This window comes from Lepisosteus platostomus, chromosome 3, assembly GCF_059453375.1.
Source record: "Lepisosteus platostomus isolate fLepPlt1 chromosome 3, fLepPlt1.hap1, whole genome shotgun sequence".
In the NCBI taxonomy this organism is placed as follows: Eukaryota; Metazoa; Chordata; class Actinopteri; order Semionotiformes; family Lepisosteidae; genus Lepisosteus; species Lepisosteus platostomus.
Window position 1 is genome coordinate 66,382,492 of NC_142613.1, and position 21,521 is coordinate 66,404,012.

The following is a 21,521-nucleotide window of genomic DNA, read 5'->3' on the forward strand; positions in this document are numbered from 1 at the left end:
AGAGACCTTCTGTAAAAGACTGACATTATTTCTCTGAATAGAAAAGAAAATAATATTTTTTGTTTATTCTTTTATCCAAAGCTGTTTGTAAGGATGTGTGGGTGATCTATGCAGCATTCACTGCTGTTGTGGAGTAATTTACACCATTATCTTAGTTTCATATCTTATCTAAAGGACAGGGAACATGGACTAGGAAATTTGTTTTTTAAACAGGAGCCTCCTAGGAGCATACATTTCATCTTTCCCATTAGACTATGTAGCTTCCTTATAAAATAGTATTGTTTACATATACAGTACAGGGCCGGTGGCTCTGTGGCTAAGGATCTGTGCCTGTGGCTGGAAGGTTGCCGGTTCGTATCCCACAGCTGGCAGAGGAATCCTACTCTGTTGGGCCCCTGAGCAAGGCCCTTAACCCCAACTGCTCCAGTGGCGCCGTATAAATGGCTGACCCTGCGCTCTGACCCCAGGCTTCTCTCTCCCTGTCTGTGTGTCTCATGGAGAGCAGGTTGGGGTATGTGAAAAGACAAATCCCTAATTGTATATGACCAATAAAGTGACCTTATCTTACAGTAAGCTGTCTTTACATCCACTCTGATCAAGCTGAGTTCCACATACTTTTGATGCTCCTTAGTGAAAGATTTAAGGATATGTTTTCTAGTATAATATTTTTTATGTTCGAAAGTGATCATTGGCAGCAAAACATTAGGGTTTTTGTCTGTAATATGTGTATTCTTTTCACAAGTCATTACAAAATATAGAAATCTCGGCCCATGTGTTTGTTATTTGCCCATTACTTATCAAACCCAGGGTAGTTAAAGTTGTACATCTTCAAATAGGACATTTGTAAAATAATTTCAGTTAGGTTCGGTGAAGTCTGTTCAGGATAAATTTTAGATCTCTATCAGAGATATCCATTTCATCTGGAGGTTTTATCTTTTTCTTACAGAATGGAAGATTTTTTAACTGATAGATGCTGAGTTCTGACTTGCTGCATAAGAAATGTCAGGGTACATTTTATGATGTATTTCTGTATATAAAAATGCAGTATATGTGTAGAAACATAAAACGTAAGCTAAAAGCATTAAATGTATTATTTATGGGCTTTTTTGTTTTGTTCATGGCATTCCAAAATACAATAAAGGTACAAAATTTACAGTTACATTGACTTTTTATGTTCTGTTTCAGTAACGGCAGCTGCTTTTGCACATTTTCTTGCCCATCGTTTTAAGCTTCATTTCCCTTCTTAATGAAGATTTAGAAGCAAGAGATGCAGTGATAGGGAGCTGTGTGCTGGAGACATTAGCACTCCACAGGAATGCGAGATAGGAGAATGGAAGCCGATAACAGGGTTCCACAGCGGCCCAGCCATCCTAGCTATTCAAAAAGGGGTTTCTGTTTGTTAAATTATATTTTATGCTTGGTTAAAAGTGTTGCCTAATTACAGAGATCGCCTTGATAAATGACACTGCAGTTAAAACAGAATAGCTGAACTGACCTTGTCATTATTACTGATGGGTAGCTTGACTATACCTGCTCGCAGCCAAATAAGCAGCTGTTCGTTTAATGGGTTCATTTATTCTTCACCTTGTCCACTCCGTAACAAGAGCACAAAGAACTGGAGGGCGGCTGTTGACCTGACTGGGAGGCTGCTGACTGCTCATGGTCAAGGGTATGGGAAGAGTGGCCTGCCAACCAGCCACACTACAGACTCCCTGCAGGTAGGTTTGCCTCTCATACATCACATTTCATAGATCCCACTTGGAAAGGCGACAGCGTATGGCAAATCAAACTTTGGTGTTTTCCTCGCTTCGTCTCTTGTGTCAACATCGAGGTATTTTATAAGAATCCTGTCAGCATGTGTTGCAGCTGTCCTCTGATGTTATTCCTCTGGTCAGTTTTCTGCCTCTACTGTACATGTTGTATTGAAAAAATTCAGTGTCAGAAGGCTCTTTTTATGAAGCTAGTTATCATAATACAGATTGTAGAAATTCCTAAAGATACATGAATACCCACTCCCCTCTCCTCACAGAAGTTTCTTATGAGACTGAACATGGTCAAACTTTTTTTAATAAGGGAAAGGGACTTGTTTGCCTCCAGAGTTCTTGTATTTATGATGTGATGTCAAAATCATCTGAAAATTGAGTGTCATTTGAAAACTAATTGAAGTGACAGCACACTGCTGGGTTTGATGCTCTAGTTGTCTCAATCTGGACCTCTCTACCAGAGAGACCCAGTCAGTGAGCACGGTTTTACCACCAACAGTATTCAATCGATTCTAAAAAATAGCCTGACGTATAGATATGCTTCTTTGATTACTTTATCCCATTTAAATAACTAACTTTTGGATTCACAGTATTCGTTATCATATGCAAGGACTTTAATGGAGCGCAATCAGTGTTCAATTTGTGTAGACTCCATCAGTTTATTTTTTGTCTTCCTTAAAATGAAATAAAGCCTGCTGTGTTAAAAGCTCTATGAGGGGCGCAACTGGTCCTAATGTTCTTTTTAAAATTCTAATTTTATGTACCTTTTGATAAGGAAATTGAATATATCAAATCTTCAAAGTGTGTCAAATTGCAATATGGAGCTTTAATTATGGTTAACACTACAGCAAATGTTTGAAATAAAGCCAAATTTCAATCAAAGTATAATTTCTTATAAAAAATTAAGGCAAAAGATATGAATGAAGGGAAGAAGAATGGAAAACTATTCTAATTTATCTTTTAATAACATTGTTAAATCTCACACCATACTACAAATCCTTGTAAACAAATGATACATTGTTTTTTTTTTACCATATTTTGTGTCACAATACTGTTGTGACTTAACAGTTATGCATCACATAAGGTTTGAAGGTTAAGAAGCATGATAAATGTCCCTTTGAATAATAATAATAAAAAAATAATAACCTTTACTTTCTATAGCGCATTTTTTTGAATAACACAATTTGTTATGATGAGCCTTAGGCATAAAATTTGCTCCATTGCTTTCATCACTTTTAGGGAAACAAACAGAAGATTTGTTTCTCCCAAATTTTCTCCCAAATAAATTTCTCCAAAATTTTATTTTATTTGTTGTTTCCCGGAGTTTAACACCACATATAACTAATTATCTGAAGAGATAAATGTTAGCCATGAAGCAGTGCCATTAAGGGAAAACAGTTCATTTCTATACAAGTTTGATTATCAACATGGTGTAAAAACTGTGTGACATGGTTCATACCATTGCAGATCAAAATTCCACTTGCTATAAGACAACAAAACAATGTGCTTGTTAGCATCTTATAGAAAGTAGAGTCTAAGTTTCAATCTCTTTACTGGTATTGAACCAGTTGACAAATGTGTGGTCTTGGCAATCATACAATGTTTGGTAAGAAACAGCTGAAAACTCTCCTCTCTTGTTTTGCAGCTTTGGTTTGTGCGACTAGCATTGCTGACGAAGCTAAGCCTTTTCCATAATGCCGAGATGGAGTTTGAGCCTTTCGGTAACCTGGACCAGCCAGACCTGTACTATGAATACTATCCAAATGTGTATCCTGGACGACGAGGTGAGGATAGAGCAACCTGTATTGTTTTGAAAATGTATCAAAAGCAGCCCATTAAGGATAGGATTTAAGAAAGTTTTTAGGGATCTCCTCTTGTTGCTGTCTAACAGTTTCTGCTGGGAATCACAAGCTACCAGTACTCAGGACTTAATGTCAGGTTTCACTTTTAGACATTGCAAATTTACCCTAGTGTGGATCTGGAAAGGCGAAAAAGCTACTTGAATGTCAACATTTAGATAGCAATAAATCAAATAAAACCATTTTTTTTCTTTTAAGCAAATTTCTAATCGATGAAGGTTTTAACTTCTTTGTTGTGTTTTATATACATGCAGTGGTTTGAATTGTTCATGGACATTCAGAGAGTGTCAATAATCCAGCTTGTTTCCCAGGATGGGTTTAAGAGTAAAGTCATTACTCTAGTTATGCATTACTCAAGTGACACATGCAGTGGGAAGGACACAGAACCAACAAATCGAATATATAGTATTTTGTAATAAATTTATACTGCTTTCTACTATTACTCAAATATGTTTTTTCCTGTCTCAGAAGATGTGTGTCTGCCTTTGTTTGTGTAGCTTGTGTAAGGCTCCCTCTGTACCTTTAATCCACATCTTTTAAAATAAATATGGTTTGTAGTTTTAAAATACACTTCTAAGGATCAGTGTTTCAGCAAGCATGTCTCCTGATCAAAAATGTCTGTTTTTACCTGTGAGTACAGCAGTCCACTTATATAAAGTATAGATTTCTGTTTCTGTTGAATCATTTAAAAAAAATAAGAACTGTAGATACTGTATACAGCTGTAGTTCTCCCCAAAATTATATGCAAGTACATGATCATAATCAATTTAACATCGAGACTACTTAATTTACTTCCTAAGAAAAATGTATCTGAATTTATTCCTTATTTTAAACTTGACTTTTTACTTATATTCATTTAATCAGTTTGTAAAGCAAACAATTGGCATCTTGACATTGCTTTGACTGTATATATAGTAAATGTACAGAATTTAAATTGAGGGATATGATGTTAAAATGGTACAAGGGGCCTGTAAGAACTCATTTCTGGATATTGCTTACACTTTTTGTCACCATGATGCAAAAAATATATTGCTGCCCTTGAATCAATCCAAGAAAGAGAAACCAGATACTGTATATTCCTGAGCTCAAAGAAATGTCCTCCATTTTCTGGCTAAAAGAACTGAATTTTTTGTCTTAAACAAAGAAGACTATGGGCAGGCCTGATTCAAGTATTTATGTTCTCAACAGCATTCATTTTGATTAATTTTGTGGATGTTTTCAGAATCAACATGGAAAAACAAACCAGAGACAAAGGATTGTGGGAATATCTTACTAGTTGCCCAATCATGGTGTTGAAACACCTTCTTCAAGAAAGAGCTTAGATGAGATCTTTGGATTTATTAGCTACTTAAAAACCCCAAAGGCTAGATGGGCTGAATGACCTCCTCTTGTTTATAAGTTATGTTCAGCAGCAGCTTCAGTTTGAAGTTCTTCCAGAGGTGTTCAAATAACTAATTTAAGTAAGACAAGGGAATACTTTTAAGACAAATAGCTGCACAATTTTCCATCAGTTCTAACTGACAAACTACTTGTTTTTTCCTTTGTGTGTGTTTCAGGTTCAATGGTTCCATTTTCAATGCGTGTCTTGCATGCAGAACTTCCACAGTACATTGGGAAGCCTCAAGAATCTCTTGACCGTCTGCACAGTATGAAAGTAATTTGTCTGATGGTGAGTCATTAGCCAGAATTCAATTTTATTAACATGAGTGAGAATCCCTTACACCCCAATGCACACATGCACTGAATCTGACTGATTTTCTTATGCAAAGATGATATAGCATGTCAGGTGATTCACTAAGCCTTACCCTTCACAGCTTTATAAATACGTTCAATTCCTGTCGTGGAAGAGTTACATTGATATTTTAGATAATTGTCAATTTCAATTTTGTTGTTTGAACGGGACATGACTTGCAGTCATAGTGGAAAGCTTATACAACACTATAGAATCTCTTGACATCTGTAAATTTAATATTTGCTTTTCCACCATGTGGTCTGGCCGATGGGGTCTTGGAAAGAGGAAGAGCAGAGCAGGATGAAACCAAGCTAAAGGCTGTTAATCTCAACTTTCATTCGTGAAAGATCATTTCGTGAAACGAATATAGCTAATGAGTGAGCCTCTCCCTACTACCAGCCCATGCACCCACTTTGCAGCATCTGCATGTCAATGTGGCCTTGTTCTTGTATTGTAACAGACACTCCCGGGTCTGTGTCAGCGGTGTGGGAAATAAAAGGTTGGAGAAGACTTTACAGGCTATCTCACAGTTTTACTGTCCATTTGTTCACTGTGCAGCGTGATAATCCCAGAAGCAGGAAGAGACAGCGCAGGCTGGACACAGAGGAGGGAATCACATTGTTCATTTTGGCTGATGTTTGTGATTACTCTTGTTTGTTTTTGTTGATAAATGTTTTTTTCATTAACTTAAAGCCAATGTATTTGTCCTTATCGTGTAAGGGAGGGTTACAAACAGTATGTCTTTTCAGTATGTCAGTATGACAGTATGTCAATCTATATGTTGTAGTACAATATGTGATGGTATAGCGGCAGATTTGGTTATACGTGAATTTGGCTATTATCGAGATCCTACTGTACCACAAGAAGAAAATATGGAAACTAGTTGTGATGAACAGACTGAAGGTTAAATACTTGAACTGGTTCACCACACTGAGAAGTCCACATCATGCAAAAATGTTTTTCTGGCAATACATGTGGTTATAACAGTAGAAATCAAATGTGTTGTTTAAAACGGCTAAATCATCAGAACTCCTGAAGTGTAGGAGAAAACCTGTAGCCTGGATATGAAGTTAATACTGGTTGTAGCTAAGTGTAACCTGTATTCCTGCTGGTGGCGGGATGGTGTACAATGAGCAGGAGATGTTTCGTTTTTGAGTGAAAGCTGTGCTCATTCTTTGGTAAATGTGAGAGTTGTTCAAGTGTGAAACTTTGTGCATGGCATCACAACATCATAGAGGCAGATGCAGACTACAATGTTATATTTGGTTATACTGTAGTAACATCAGTTGGTTGTTTCTTAGAATAAGGGAAAAAATAATTGGTGTTTTTAGATGGAGAAACATCAGTTAACCACTTCTTAGATATAATTGATGATGCTTAAGCCTGTTCAAAACTTTTTTTTGTTTCCAACAGATTTTGGATAATTTGGAAAAAGGTTTGGCTGAAGATGGAAGTATGATTAACATAATACAAGAGAACAGGCAAGGTGGGTAATATTTTAACTGTTGTATATTTCTTTACTTTATGATAATGCTTTTCACAAAAGATTCATTATTAAATTAAATACCATTGGTATCTGGGGTAGTGCATGTATATGTGTTGTAAATTGGTTAATCGAAAACAGGTAATGGGTGAATGCTCAAATTGATCAAAAGACATTTCATTGCCAGCAACCACTGTTGCACGCCGTATTCTTGTGCATTTGATAAATAAACTTCGATTGATCTGGTGTGATTTGTAGACTGCCACTGCTCTTCCTAATCTATGTGGATAATAAGGATTATAGTACAGTCAGTACAGCAATCCCTTGCATCGCGAGAGTCACATCCTTGAGAACCCTAGAGGTAGGTCAATTTGCAATTGGTAAATTTAAGATCTTATGGGTAAAAATGAGGTTCACCTATTTTAAAGTAGAGCAATAACATAAGAGTAAAGAAAAACAGTACATTTTGGAAATAATATGGTGAAGTTTTTAAATGAGTTTCTGACATAATTGTTACTTTAATGATGTGATGACTCCCATGTAGATTAGGACACATGGCTTGTACAAGACCTTAAGCGACATTGCCTTTACACTCACCCAGATAGCTTTCTTATGTTTCCTTATTGTACAAATTGTAGATTCATTTACGCCAAACAACAACACTATTACTTGGTCTTTCATGCAACTTATCATGCACTTCCGTTTGTTTTTCTAAGCTCATCAAGGATCTAGATCACTTAGCGACTCTGGACACTTTGTCCTTTCGCGTACACTTAGGAGCCATTTTAGTTTGTTAATTTATTCATTATTATTAAACTTATGACTGTCACTAATGACTAGCAAGGGATTAGTGTATACTAGTGAAGTGCACAGATGATCAGTGTAGGAGTAGCAAACTAAATTCAGATTACTTATTGTACACAGAACCCATATGGGGAAATGTCTGACTTTTAATGTAGTAAAAATGCATAGTGTTAAATGGAGTCAGAAAACCTACACTACAAATATAAGATGCAAGCTTAAGTTCCGTATACAAAAGCCTAAGCCTTTTTGTTGACACATAATTTTCCTTCTCTGAGCAATGCAACAAAAAATAAAAAAGCAAATAAAATGTTAAGATGTACAGTATAGTTAGAAGTGTAGAATTTAAATAAAGTTGTAACATTGAAATCGTACAATGTACTATTAAGACCTCACTTAGAATATTGTATGCCCTTTTGACCACGATTGCTTCTTTGAAATTAGACTAAAGAACGATGACCAGATACAGTCCTGGACTCAAAGGAATGTCCTTTCTAGACTGACGGGTCAATGGGATTGAGTCTTCTCAACAAAAACAGTGAGGGGACATCATTCAAGGATTTAAAATCCTATAAGGCATTGATAAAATTAATACTATGGATTTCTGTAGGATGAACAGTTAAACAAAAGTTTCCACACAAGTGGAAACTATGGGGAAGTGTGAACACAAGGAAGGGATTTTTACACAAAGAATTGTGGGGTTCTCTAACAAATCATGTTGTTGAAGCTAATATACTGGCTTCTTTCAAAAAATAATTTAATGTAGTTATACAGTGGAAAATATGTGGTACAAAAGCCTTGGTTTGTTTCTTTGCTTTCTAAATCCAAGAGATTTTGCCATAAACAGAGCTTTATGACCAGTTGCTCTTACTTCCATCATACTGAAGACTTTCAACCATTGGATACTTCCTTATCTCAAAACTATAACAGATTCACATCTCGATCCTCTAAAGTTTGCATAAAGTTGCAACAGGTCAGTGTATGATGAGGCCTTCACTGCATTTGACAACATCTGGAATCCTCAGGCACATATGCAAAAATGTGTTTTGTGGATTTTAGGTCTGCATTTACTACTATCATTCCAGAACCTTCTTGAGCATACATTCTTACGGTGAATGTTCCATCTGCAAGTGGATTATCAACCTTCTCATAGATATTAAGTAACGGGTGAGGCTAGGCCCTTATTTGTTAGACTATCTGTTTGTGAACTCCGGTATACCTCAAGGAAGTGTGCCTTCCCCATTACTCTATTCCCTATACACCAACGACTGCACCTCCAGCGACTCTTTCATCAAACTAAGTTTGCAGGTTACATCACGCTTGTAGGTCTCATCACTAATGATGATGAGACAGTGTGCAGGAGGGAAGTGAGTCGATTAGTATCATGGTGTGATAACAGCCACCAGAAGTTTACTAGCCATAAAACAGTGAAAATGTTTTTTTCACCCGACATTTTTCCAAAACCTCTCACCCTGATTTGGTTCTTTGTGTGGAGGAGTCCTTTACATTTTTGGGAATTATGATCTCTAATACCCTTAAATGGGCCATGAATATTACCAGTATCCCAAAGAAAGTAACAATGCACTATTTGTGCCAACTGAAGAACTTTGGTGTCTCAGGCAATTCTAATACAATTTTACAGAGCCATTATTGAGAGCATTCTAACTGCCTCGGTTGCTGTTTGGTTTGACAACATGTCTGCCCGCTCCAAAGGAAAACTGCAGTGTGTTGTTTGCTCTGAGGAGAGGATCATTGACTGTCATCTGCCTGCTGTCATCTCCTTTGATGATTTGTACAATTTCAGAGCAAAGAAGCGGTCAGGAAAGATTGCTGATGACCCCTCCAACTCAGGTTACCACCTGTTTTTCATAAACCTCCCTCACGAAGATACTACCAGTCTATTTAAACCAGAACCAACCAATATTTGAACAGTTACTTTACTAGGGCTTCTTTTTGCTTAACCAGAATTGCTAGTTGTATGTGCATGTCTTAATAATGTCTATTGTCTTGTTTGTGTTTGGTATATGTTGAATACTTTTGCAGCACCAATTATCCCAGAGTAAATTCCTAGTACTGTACGTGAAATGTACTTGGTGAGCGGAGGTGATTCTGGTTATCCATAGCAGCAGTTATAAATTACATTCAGAAAACGTAATCTCTTGCTCAGCTATTCTAAACTATACATTTTCCTGGCATGATTGTGAAGTGCTTATTGGTCAGCAATGTGTAGCAAGATATCTACAAATATATTGAGATTTGCAAAATCGAATGTGTTAAGACAACATTACGTTGCTATAATTTTTTTAATTTACCCGTGTTGGTTAGTATTTTTTGGAATCAGTGGAATGGTATCCATCCGATGTGTAGAGTTAATTTGTCTTTTATGTTTCTCCTAAAGACATGAAGTCAGGACAGACAAATCCAGTGAGATTCAATTGTGGGTAGCCATAGGATTAGACCCTTCAAGCTCAATTTTGCCTCAAGATGATAAAGATAATTTGTATTTCAAAGGAAATGTAATATTTTTTTCTTCTCAAATGAAGTGTGAGCTGTTTAGGTTTTTCAATATATGGAAAGATTTTGTTTTTTCGAATTGTCTCTGGTATAGCACCTTAAAAACATTGCACTGCTCTTCTAGTCCACTTAAGGAATGGTAAAGAATTCCTTCTTTTCTCTCCTCATGCCTCCTTCAAGAGAGTCTGATGACAATTAGTGTTTTAGTTTTGTAATGTGGAAACGTCCGCTGGAGACTATCCTGAAACCAAGTGGTTTTCACTCTTGACCTGAGCTGGATCTGGACTCAGGTCTCCAGAGGTGAAAGGCTTGAAAGGCTAATGAATGGACCTCCTGTGCCAGTCTCTCCTTAGAAGCAGGGGAGTTATGAGTCATTATTCTTGTAAATGAGAGAAGCTGCTGCAAATTCAGAGCAGGGCAGCCTTTTACAGAACAGCTCTTGTGCAGTCTTCTCTCACAATCTGCAGGATTGGATTCTTATTGCAACAGCTTGTCCCAGTAAAAGCTGACAGTACTTTATCTATTTTGAATCTTTATGTATTTTTTATGTATGTGTAACTGTATGCTGACAGGTAGCTTAAACACTTTTAAGCGTAATTATTCTGTGTGAACTTTTCCTTTTAAAAAATACTTTTTTAAAAAAAAGTGAAATATGTTTCAGATGGATACGATGAAACACAATAAAACCTTGATGTAAATCACTCTTGAAAATATAATTATCTGTCTTCATAAGAGATGCTGCAGAATAATATATTTTTCTGATGGTTCATTCAGTTAGAGATTTGTCTGATTGCTGTTTCAAGCCACTTTCAGCTTTTCCTGCTGTTGAACTCTCCTCATGCTCTCTTACCCTTTAAAAAAGAAGTCCTTCCCTTTGTAAAAGTCCATCTATTCTTTTTAGTATAGGATGAGAATGGAGCAGAAAAGGGCTTAACAGTTCCTAAATGAGCAGGGGCTTAATGAGTGAAAGTGTGATTTTTTTCCCCCCTTTAATTCTGTTATTCTGAGACCAATAATTGATGGTTAGAAAAAAGGACTGCAATTTACCAGCACAGTCTCTCAAGCTGCTCTTGTTTCCTGCAGCCTCTGTTCAGCTGTGGAGGTCACGTCTGTGCCGGGTGATGTACTCCGTGGCAAACTGTCTGCTAATGATGAAGGTACGTGGGCGGCAGTAAGCTGCAGAGCTACCGTATATTCCTCTGTATAGGCCCCTTTGGCTTCGGGAAGCTTAGCTTAGGCTCAGTGCAGAAGAATCTAATTAGGCAAAAGAGGAAGATAGTGAGATATCAAGGGCTAATCTGTTTGGAAATGCGTTGCAGGAGAGATGAATCAGCACTTTTGTCAAATTAAATTTGAAGAAGCTTTTCCCATCTCCTCTGCCATTCCATCTCCCTACTTCAATGCGAGCGCTCCAGGTTTGATGAGAGCTGCCTTAAATCCATCCTGGTGTTCTTTCTCCACAGAGTGCTTTTGAGCAAAGCATTAGTATTTTTCTCCAGCAGCCACAGGGTTTAGATGTTCAAATGAGTTCAGCCTAAGCTAAAGACAAGGTGAAACGTATACTGAAGGTCACAGTGTGTTTGAGGTCAGAATAACAATTCTGCAGAGCTAACATTGTCTGATTTCTGGATCACTGTTTTAAAATATACAAGGGTTATCTTTTTTTTTCCTCTTGTTGTTTCAGACATGCTAGTATAAAGAACTTGGTACTTGCAATGCATGGCTTATATTTTAAATTTGCTTAGAAGAAAATTATTTTGCTTTGGAAGTTATTTTTTGATGTATCTTCTTTCAGAAGGAGCATAGGAACTGGTAGCACAATAGGAATATTCAGTGTTGTACTATTCAGTAATTTTCTGGGGTTAATTCATACATGTATCTTGCAAAAATCCTATACATGGACATGAACTGTGGAATGTTTTATGTTATTTTTTGGCATCCCATCCTAAGATCAGATCATATATGATGAAACATTGGGAAATGTATTCTTTATATCTTTATAAACATTGGTAATAAAGCTAATCAGAGTATTTCTTTGTCTTGCTCAGTGAGAGCAAGTCGGAGTCAGAATTGCTTATCCTATGTACCTGTAGTGTGGAACAATACAATGAACTGGACTGCCATCTACTGCTGACAGTGAACACAAACGTCTCTCACCATACTATGCATTTACATTTACATATGTTTATATTTGAACACAAAAGGCATGTAGAAATTGTATTGCTCCGAACTGTATCTTTGGACTCAAATTAGGCAAAGGATGGGTTTTGGAAAATTTCTACACTTTTTTTTCCTTATGCAGATTAGACATAATTTACTGTACATCATGCACAGAAGGCATGGAATTAATTTAAGTGTTAAACTTGTGCTGTTTAAAAAGACCCTACTCTTGTAAGCCATAGTTGTGTTTTTATAGACCTGTATTCTTCTATACATTTAGAGTGTTCCCATAAATTGTCCCCATAAATTTTATGTCTTAATTCAAAAGCTACAATCCAATCATCCAGGCTCAGTTTAGAATAAGGAAATGTAGGCAGTCTCTTCTGAACCACCCGCCTGCAAATCATTTATATTTTAACATGTCAAAGGCTGCATGTTCCTGTACCAGAGGTTCGGCACTGATTGGAGGAGACACAAGTCCCTCCCTGATGTTACCGCTTGCCTATGAATGCTTCATGTTTCTTGTGCAACAACAGCTTTCTTGCGAGATGACAAAATGAGAGAATAATGCCCTGAATGCCCCTTTTTACGTTTATGGAATAAGACAAGTTGGCATCTAGTGCTCAGAGGCCAGTGAATGGGCACATGATTGTTCAGGCTTTACAAGAGTAATGGTATAGAATACACCACACACCACAACCTGGTGTAATACATGCATCACAGATAAACGGTTTCTGTTGCTTCCAACACTACTAGCTTGTGACTTTCACAGAAGATTCTCTATTGGTCACAGATATTAATCAACTATGGAATTTATCTATGTCCATAGGTACCATTTTTTCCAAATTACAGGAGTGCCCATCTTAGATTGTAACACAGTACAGTAAATAAAGCATACCCAACTGTAACAGAAAATCTTTAGCATTTGGTTGTGCTTTACTATTTTCTCTAATACAATGTTTCTTACCCTTGCATTCCTGCTAATGAAGTTATTTACAATGTGTTCAATACCCAGTGAAACAGAGAACATGGAATGGAATTTGTTTTTCTTAGCAGAACTAATTACAAACAAATTCTGCATGTTCATGAGTTAGCAGAAAGCTTTTCAATCCCATGATGTCATCCGTCAAACTTGACAGATTCCACCCCTGTAGTGAATTTTATAAACCTCAACCTCTTGCATTTTAACATTTTTCTGTGAAAAGCCTTTCTCATCATTTAGGATGACCACGTGAAGGCTGAAATTTCTCGCTTTTCTTAGGTTTTGCTCCATATTAATTATCTGGCACAGGCATTGCCACCATTATTCTCATCGCAGGATCATTTCCATTTGTATCAGAAATGATCAAGTGAAGATACTGTAGCTCATTTGTTTTCTGAACTTCTAAGTGTATTTCAGAAGGATTTATTAAGTTCACTCTCTGGCAGTGGACCTGTTTAAAATATCGGAGGCGGTTGAGTAGACACAGCATCCACAGACCTAGCGTCTATGCGTTACTGAGTATCATATGTTCAATAAAATGTCACCCCGCCGGCTGCAAAAAGTTATCAAGAAAATGACAGGTTTATAAATTTATTGCAGTTATAAGTGGTTTCTTTTGATGCTCAATATCGTACCTTGCAAATGGATTGAGACCATTTTGTTCCCATTTTGTTTGAAATGTACTACCTGACCAAGGAACCACACAAAAACAGGTGTTTTTATTCTAAAATATGAGAACTCCTATTATTGCCCACAGATGGAGGTCACTCTATTTGTGCACTTAAAAAGTTTTGGCAAAAGGATTGAATACTTCTGCTATTGAGACTTTTCCATTTTTCTTTCATGTTAATGGTCTATTTGCTTCTTTTTGTTTTTTGCTTTGAATGTGTGGAGGACATTGTGTAAATAACAAATATTAATTGTTGTTTCAACATGTTGTGACTGCAAGCTTTAAAGGGGAACTGCAATGCTATTTTTATATTTTGGGGTTAGAAAGAACTGGCATTGACGATTGCATTTCAAACCACAATGTAAGTCAAATATACACAGTAACGTGTTAAACCTCCAATTTACTTCAGAAACTAGACATAATTTCCAGTTATGTACAGAGCCATAGTGCTGTCATTGTCTGCAGTTCAGCACGATGCAACATTTCCGGTGATCCCTATTACATTGTAAAGGAGAAGGCTTATGAACACATCTCTCTTAATCCAATAGAAATATTGGTCTCGGCTTTGAGACAGTTATGCAGAAAAACACTACTTGTTAACTCTTCATGTACTGAAGATCACATGGGAACATTTCTGTGGTGAAATGTCTCCTGCACAACCTGTACGTATTCACTTGTACATCCCATTACGTTAGTCATTACAGTGACTAGTGAGCAGTAAGGGTCACTTCACATAGCAATTTGTAAGATCTCTCGCTCTTGCCCGTGACAAGACCAGTGTTTTGTGACAACATGGCCACCATGTGGCCACATAGCCAACCATTTCACAAATTTTGTGGTTTTTGTCCTTTCTTGTCTTGATTTTGTACTTAATTTCATGGCTCAGTTGTCCTGATTTTCTGCTTAATTTGGAATTTATAACATTTTGTGGTATCGACATTTAATTTCTTACCAAGATTTAATAACCTGTCTGAGAAATTGGGAATGCAGTTCTCCTTTAAAGAAACAATGTGAAAATTGTGCAAGGATCTAAATATTTTTGCAAAGCACTCTTTATTATTTGAGACAGAGATCTGTTTTACTTTGTGAGTTATTTGATTAGTAAAATCCTGTTGTTTTTTGTGAGGGCTATGGTGAAAAGTCTGTGAATTAGAAGGAGTAAGATTATTATTATTTGACTTCAATAATTCAGCAATAATATGTTCATAATAATAGGTTTGATAACAATAACCCAATGACCAGAAGAAAACACCTTTCAGAAGTAAATACAATCCGTAAATACCACATATCTGCTAAAAATCTAAAAATGAAACTGTAATAAAACTGAAAACCTGTTTGAATAATTTAATTTAACATCATTTAAAAACGCAGGCAGGCTTTCAGCCATTTGTAAAACAAAACGTTTTTCTAACAACATTCTTTGGTCTGAGGCCACCCAGACAGGACTTCTTTCCAAAAAACTACCACGGTACAGTAGGAAGAAATCGCATGGTGTTTTGAGAAAAAAGTCTTGTGCGTAAGGTGAATCAAAGGTGGCTCTAAATCTTGCAATAGCAGGCTTTACTGATGAACACTAAAAGGAAGTTGGATATAAGAAGAAAAGCATTGATTCACCCTGGACATCATACAAAAAATGGGCATAGAAATAGCAGCTAAAGGTTAGTTGCTGCTCCTCCAGATCAAGAGGAGCCTGTTGAGGTAGTTTGGGCGTCTTATAAGGATGCCCCCCGGTCGGCTTCTGCTGGAGCTGTTCAGGGCACGTCCCACTGGGCGGAGACCCTGTGGCAGACCCTGGACACGCTGCAGGGATTATATCTCTCGGCTGGCTTGGGAGCGCCTGGGGACCCCCCAGGAGGAGCTGGAATCTGTTGCTGGGGAAGTCTGGGCTGATCTACTCAGCCTGCTGCAACCGCGACCTTCACCAGGAATAGCGGAGCGAAAATGGACGGACGGATGGATTTAATAGCAATAAATAATTATATCAAAAGGAGGAGACGCCTAAAAATAAATAATAATGAAACAATTTGCTTGCTAGAATAGTTTTTTTTTACCATAAAATGTATAACAATTATTTGATATTTTTGTAAAAACAAATCTGCCATCACTAAAACTATATTTTAAAAGCAATATTGTATATGACAAATAAAATAATTTTATGTATGAGAATACATTAACAGTGTACTATACAATATATTTATACATATATGTTTGTGTTATTAATACCCTGCACCAGTGATGTTGAAGTCTTAGTTTGACAAGACAGGAAAGATGTTTACTACACATCTAAAAGTACATTTGAAAAAGCAAGAGCCCAGGAGTTCATTAACCTTTCTTGTCCTTCATTCATCCTTTATGAACTCTAAATGCGCTGTTAATCAGTTTGATCCTCTACCTTTTATATTTTTCTGTTTAATGTGTAAATGTACCATGTCAACATTATTTGAGTGCTGTATTTTGTGTGCTTCCAAACAGGTATTTGATTAGATTTGAGGAATGAAATGCATGGTCAGTTTTTATGTGTTCTCGTTGCCTGGAGTATAATTCTACTGTGTTGTCTACTCCCATAGGATTATGTGCTGGCAGTGGATATGTACCACTCAATCATACAGTATGAGCCAGAGCAGAAACCTCAGCTGTTAAGTGGGATTGGCAGAATATTCCTTCAGGTGGGTTGAAGTTAAAATGATTACTTGGCCTCTGTGTAGGGTATATTTTGCTTAAGAAAAAAATTATTAATATGATTTCAGTAATCAATTAAATTAATTCGAAGAATGTAATGTTCGTTTTTGTCTTTATATTTTATACATTTTTTAGTATCCCTTAAATTATATCATATAGCAGTTGATTGTATGCATGGTAAACTCAAGAAGGTATGAACGAGAGTAAAATACTTAAAACCACTCTTCTGTGTTAATTAGCGGAACATTAATTTTGGACATGATCAGTATTGCATTGATACTTCAATCGTAGATATTTTATGTCTAAAATAAAATTAACAGTGTTAATACACCAGCAGCCATATCACCCTGCAACTCACAACTGGCAACCCACTGAAGCTAAGCAGGTGTGAGCCTGGTCAGTACCTGGATGGGAGACCTCCTGGGAAAAACTAAGGTTGCTGCTGGAAGAGGCGTTAGTGGGGCCAGCAGGGGGCGCTCACCCTGCGGCTCATGTGGGTCCTAATGCCCCAGTGTAGTGACGGGGACACTATACTGTAAACAGGCGCCATCCTTCGGATGAGACGTAAAACCGAGGTCCTGACTCTCTGTGGTCATTAAAAATCCCAGGGTGTTTCTCGAAAAGAGTAGGGGTGTAACCCCGGCATCCTGGCCAAATTTCCCCATCGGCTGTTGTCAATCATGGCCTCCTAACAATCCCCCTCTGTGAATTGGCTTCATTACTCTGCTCTCCTCCCCACTGATAGCTGATGTGTGGTGAGCGTTCTGGCGCACTATGGTGAGCGTTCTGGCGCACTATGGCTGCCGTCGCATCATCCAGGTGGATGCTGCACATTGGTGGTGGTGGAGGGGAGTCCCCATTACCTGTAAAGCGCTTTGAGTGGAGTGTCCAGAAAAAGCGCTATATAAGTGTAAGCAATTATTATTATTATATTATTATGTATAAAAGTATTTTACTGCCAAAAAACAACAGCTCTTATACAGTATATTGACATATACATATGAGGTGCAGGGCACTGTTATTTCATTTTAAGATATTGTGTTATACCTTACCTTAGATTTTCTGCAGCAAAGTATACAAAACAACCCTTAAGTGTTTACAAGCACAAAAATATTCCAACAATAGGTGAGGTGCACAAATGATTTTTTTCCTTGTAAAATAGAATCTTTGGATTGGCAGAATCACAGACAAACGCCAGACTAGCTATACATCAGATGTGCATTCAGCACATTGAAAAAGCCCATGAAAAGCGCCTAAATCTAGTCTCCTCTGATAATAGAGTTATTTAAACTTGAAGTCAAGTGAGTAGACAAATTCAGGTGCTCAGATGACTCTCGCCAAGTGTTAAACATCTGTATAATTATCTTAGTATGAAAACGTCATCTTTCTATATGCTTGATGGACATTATTTTATCTTGATTTATAGTATTTTCAAACACACCGTTGCTTTGTACATTGAGGTCATTGCTTTTTAACATTTTTTTTGTGTTTTAGATAGGAGATATTAAAACAGCAGAGACCTATTTCCAAGATGTTGAAAACATTTTCAAAATGAAAGGTGATGACCCCAGCCAAAATACTTTCGTTTTAATGAACAGGTAATGTATGCCGTTGTATGTCTGTCAGCTTGACTGTGTGTTCATTTCAGTGTTGAAAATCATGTCGTGTAGACATCTGGAGAGGCTGTCAGAACATTAGTTCTTGACATTCTGTACTTTAAATTGTAACCAATTCACAATTTGAATGTATCCTTCCAAGTGAAATCTTCTTTTAGCTTCCAAACTTTGTTCTGAATTGCCCTTTGTCTTAAGGAACATATAGGAGTCTGTTATGTGAGGACTGTACAGTTGTTGACTGATAACTTTTTTACATGAAGCTGGCTGCACTAGTATAAGTGCGGTATTTAAATTATGGTCGTTTAGCCTCTAATTAAGGACACAGTTTAGCAGTCATTTTATATTACTATATTAAAAAAATAAAGAGCGGGAGAAATGAACAAAATGCTTAAGGGCCCTCCAGTTGTTATTGAATTCGGTCCTGGTACAGCTGCAGTTTTAAAGTTCTTAATGATGTTTATTTTTCCAAAAATCAATTTTTAAATATCCAGGTATTATTATATTAGTTTATGAATGTTTTATATTTGCCCTTAAGCGTAGATGGTTGTTTTTCTGTTTCAGGGCATTTGTGTACTTAAGTCAGAATAACTATGGAGAAGCACACAAATCATTTTCAGAGGTTCTCAGAATTGACCCAAAAAATCCTGTGGTGCGTATTAATTCTCTTTTATTTTGCTTTTTCAGACCTTGGCTACCAACTTTTATAAACACTCCTAAAGTCTGTGCTAGACGGTGCTATCCTATGAGCTACAGTATATTCCATCCATCCATTTCTTCCAGTTCAGCACACACACACAAACATGCACACACTCACTCCAAGAGCAATTTTCCCAGAAGCCAGTTAACCTACCAATATGTTTTGGACTGTGTGAGGAAACCAGAGCACCTAGAAAATACCCACGCGAACACGTGAAGAACACAGAAAACTCCATGCAGACAACAGCCCAGGTTCGGAATTGAGCCCAGGGCCCATCAAATTATGATGCTGACTTTTGAATGATCTGGAAATACACAAATCTTATCTAGAGCATGGAAGACTTGCTGCCAACACTATGCATCAGTGACTCATCACTGACTCTGATGTCAAGCTTTAGTACAATAGCAAGTGACTGGTGGCAATTGAGGCCTTAAATTCGAACACAATTGAAACAGCGAAAATACGGTATTATTATGTTCTGCACTTCCATGGGCTGTGTAGTTACACCTATGTTGCAAGATTTTGTTTGGCAGTAGAGAAATCAAGTGGTAGTAAAACAAATCTTCTTCTCGCTGGCTATTAAAATTGTTCCTTCCTGTAAAGCATGCATGCCTATCAATCTCCATCTCTTTACGTAGATTAAATGACAAAGAGATTATTTGGTTTCTGTGCAAGCAAATAGATATTCCCAATAAAGGAAACAAGCTGCGATAAACAGAGCAGATTACTGCATGCCTATCTCATTGCACCATAATAAAGACCCATTTATTTTCACTTAATTTAACTGCATGGATAAACAGAATCATAAATCAATCTTTATTATTCTTTGAGGACCAGGTTTCTTATTAGCAACCAATCACTTTCTGTAGCTGCAGATCAGTCAATGATATATCATGGATAGTTCTGCAAGGAAGCTTGAAGCACCCTTTGGTTAAGACGAGTTTGCATATTTTTAAATCATTCAGAGATGAGGTTCAGAATGATAAAAAGTACTGTGATAGAATATGAAGTCATATGGTAACTTATATGGCAGATGTATGTTTTAAAGTTTCTTGGAGTAGTGACAATACCTTTTAAGTATATCCTATAATTGATACATTCAGAATTACTGTCTGTGCTATTTCAACATATTTTTACCTTGATACAGAATTTCGGGTTTTAATGGTGTTTTTTTAAAGCAGAATCCTGTGGGAGAGCTTTTGCAGCTTCACTTTAAAGGGCTTATAGGGAAGGCACTGTGCTCCAGTCTTTGCATAAGAATGAATACTGCAAAGTCTTTATTGTGAAAGAAACATCTTATAGAAGTATTTCCATTGTGTGACAAGGTAAACCGCAGAAATGGAGTGATGTCAAGCAGTGAAAAAAATGGTTATGGGAAGTTTGGAATAAGCTCTTGGCAGTTTCACACCTGGAGTTCTTACTGTGCCTTTTATATATGCATTTATATACTGTCACGGTAGAAGAGGTTTTTGGAATCAAAAAGCCAAGTGTTCCAGATAACATCCTAATGAATGTATTAGCGTACTGCCGTTTCATAATGAAGATGCTTCCCCTGTATGCATTCAGCCTGTGCTCACTGCTGCACAGAACTCCCCTGCTGTGCGACACCAACCCTCTGCTTTCTTCCCCCCGCAGTCAAATACGGTGAACAGAGGTGGAGAATTCCTATGTAATATTTCAAGTAAATATTGTACACTTGCATTTTCAGGTGCCAAACAACAAAAGGCATAACAGAATAGACACTTTGAAACAATGGGAAAAGAATCTGTAACGTTTCGCTCTATTTCTTGTTTGTAGGCTCACAACAACGCTGCAGTCTGCCTGCTGTATTTGGGCAAATTAAAGGACTCCCTGAAGCAATTGGAGGGATTAGTGCAGCAGGATCCCGCTCACTACCTCCATGAGAGCGTTCTGTTTAACCTGACCACCATGTATGAGCTGGAGTCATCCCGCAGCATGCAGAAGAAGCAGGCTCTGCTGGAATCGGTGGCTTGCAGAGAAGGAGACAGTTTTAACACGCAGTGTCTCAAGCTTGTCTAGAGCGTTGCTGCTTTCGAAGGCTTTGGTCACCATGTTGAAAAGTGGAATGTAAAATAAAGTTTAATATAAAAATGTAAATACATGAATAGGGAAAATAATCATATGTATAATTTTAGAAAAAAATGGTATTTAATTTTACGTTTGAAAATGATTTAACATGAACACTTTTAGGAGTTTGTCACTGTTGTAACCAGCATGTGGCTGTTGACACAGTTGGTCTGGTGACACGTGTGTGCTGTACTTTATTGCTTTGCATTACATACCTGTATTTCTAATTAAAATTTACTGATCCTTAACCTATTTTTCTTGTTCTCCAGCCTTCCTGTTTTTATCCAGTTTTGAAACTTCCACATCAGTGATAAAATGGTAATACCCAGCTCTAATGCCAAACATGAGGCATAACTCACAGCTACAAAAAATAGATTGTCATTTTAACTTATTGCTTTTCTTGCTGATGCAACAGTTTAGCTTTCACTACAAATTTAAAATGAACTTTAAAAAGATATACAAAAGAAAATTAGATAC

General features: G+C 37.1%; 1 protein-coding gene across 3 annotated transcripts in view; it reads left to right on the plus strand.

Annotated features, from left to right (window-relative positions):
• The window catches only part of trappc12 (trafficking protein particle complex subunit 12), a 35,897-nt gene extending 14,601 nt beyond the window's left edge, over positions 1–21,296 (plus strand). For 2 of the 3 annotated variants that reach the window (XM_088626533.1, XM_088626534.1), the window contains exons 4-12: positions 1,605–1,718; positions 3,409–3,547; positions 5,179–5,291; positions 6,768–6,840; positions 11,236–11,309; positions 16,532–16,630; positions 18,138–18,241; positions 18,821–18,908; positions 20,754–21,296. In XM_088626533.1, the coding sequence (XP_088482659.1) occupies positions 1,605–1,718; positions 3,409–3,547; positions 5,179–5,291; positions 6,768–6,840; positions 11,236–11,309; positions 16,532–16,630; positions 18,138–18,241; positions 18,821–18,908; positions 20,754–20,996 (1,047 nt within the window). In that variant the 3' untranslated portion in view covers positions 20,997–21,296. The remainder of the gene's footprint in view (positions 1–1,604; positions 1,719–3,408; positions 3,548–5,178; positions 5,292–6,767; positions 6,841–11,235; positions 11,310–16,531; positions 16,631–18,137; positions 18,242–18,820; positions 18,909–20,753) is intronic. The other variant, XM_088626535.1, reaches the window with a different exon arrangement.
• Positions 21,297–21,521: the final 225 nt, after the last annotated feature.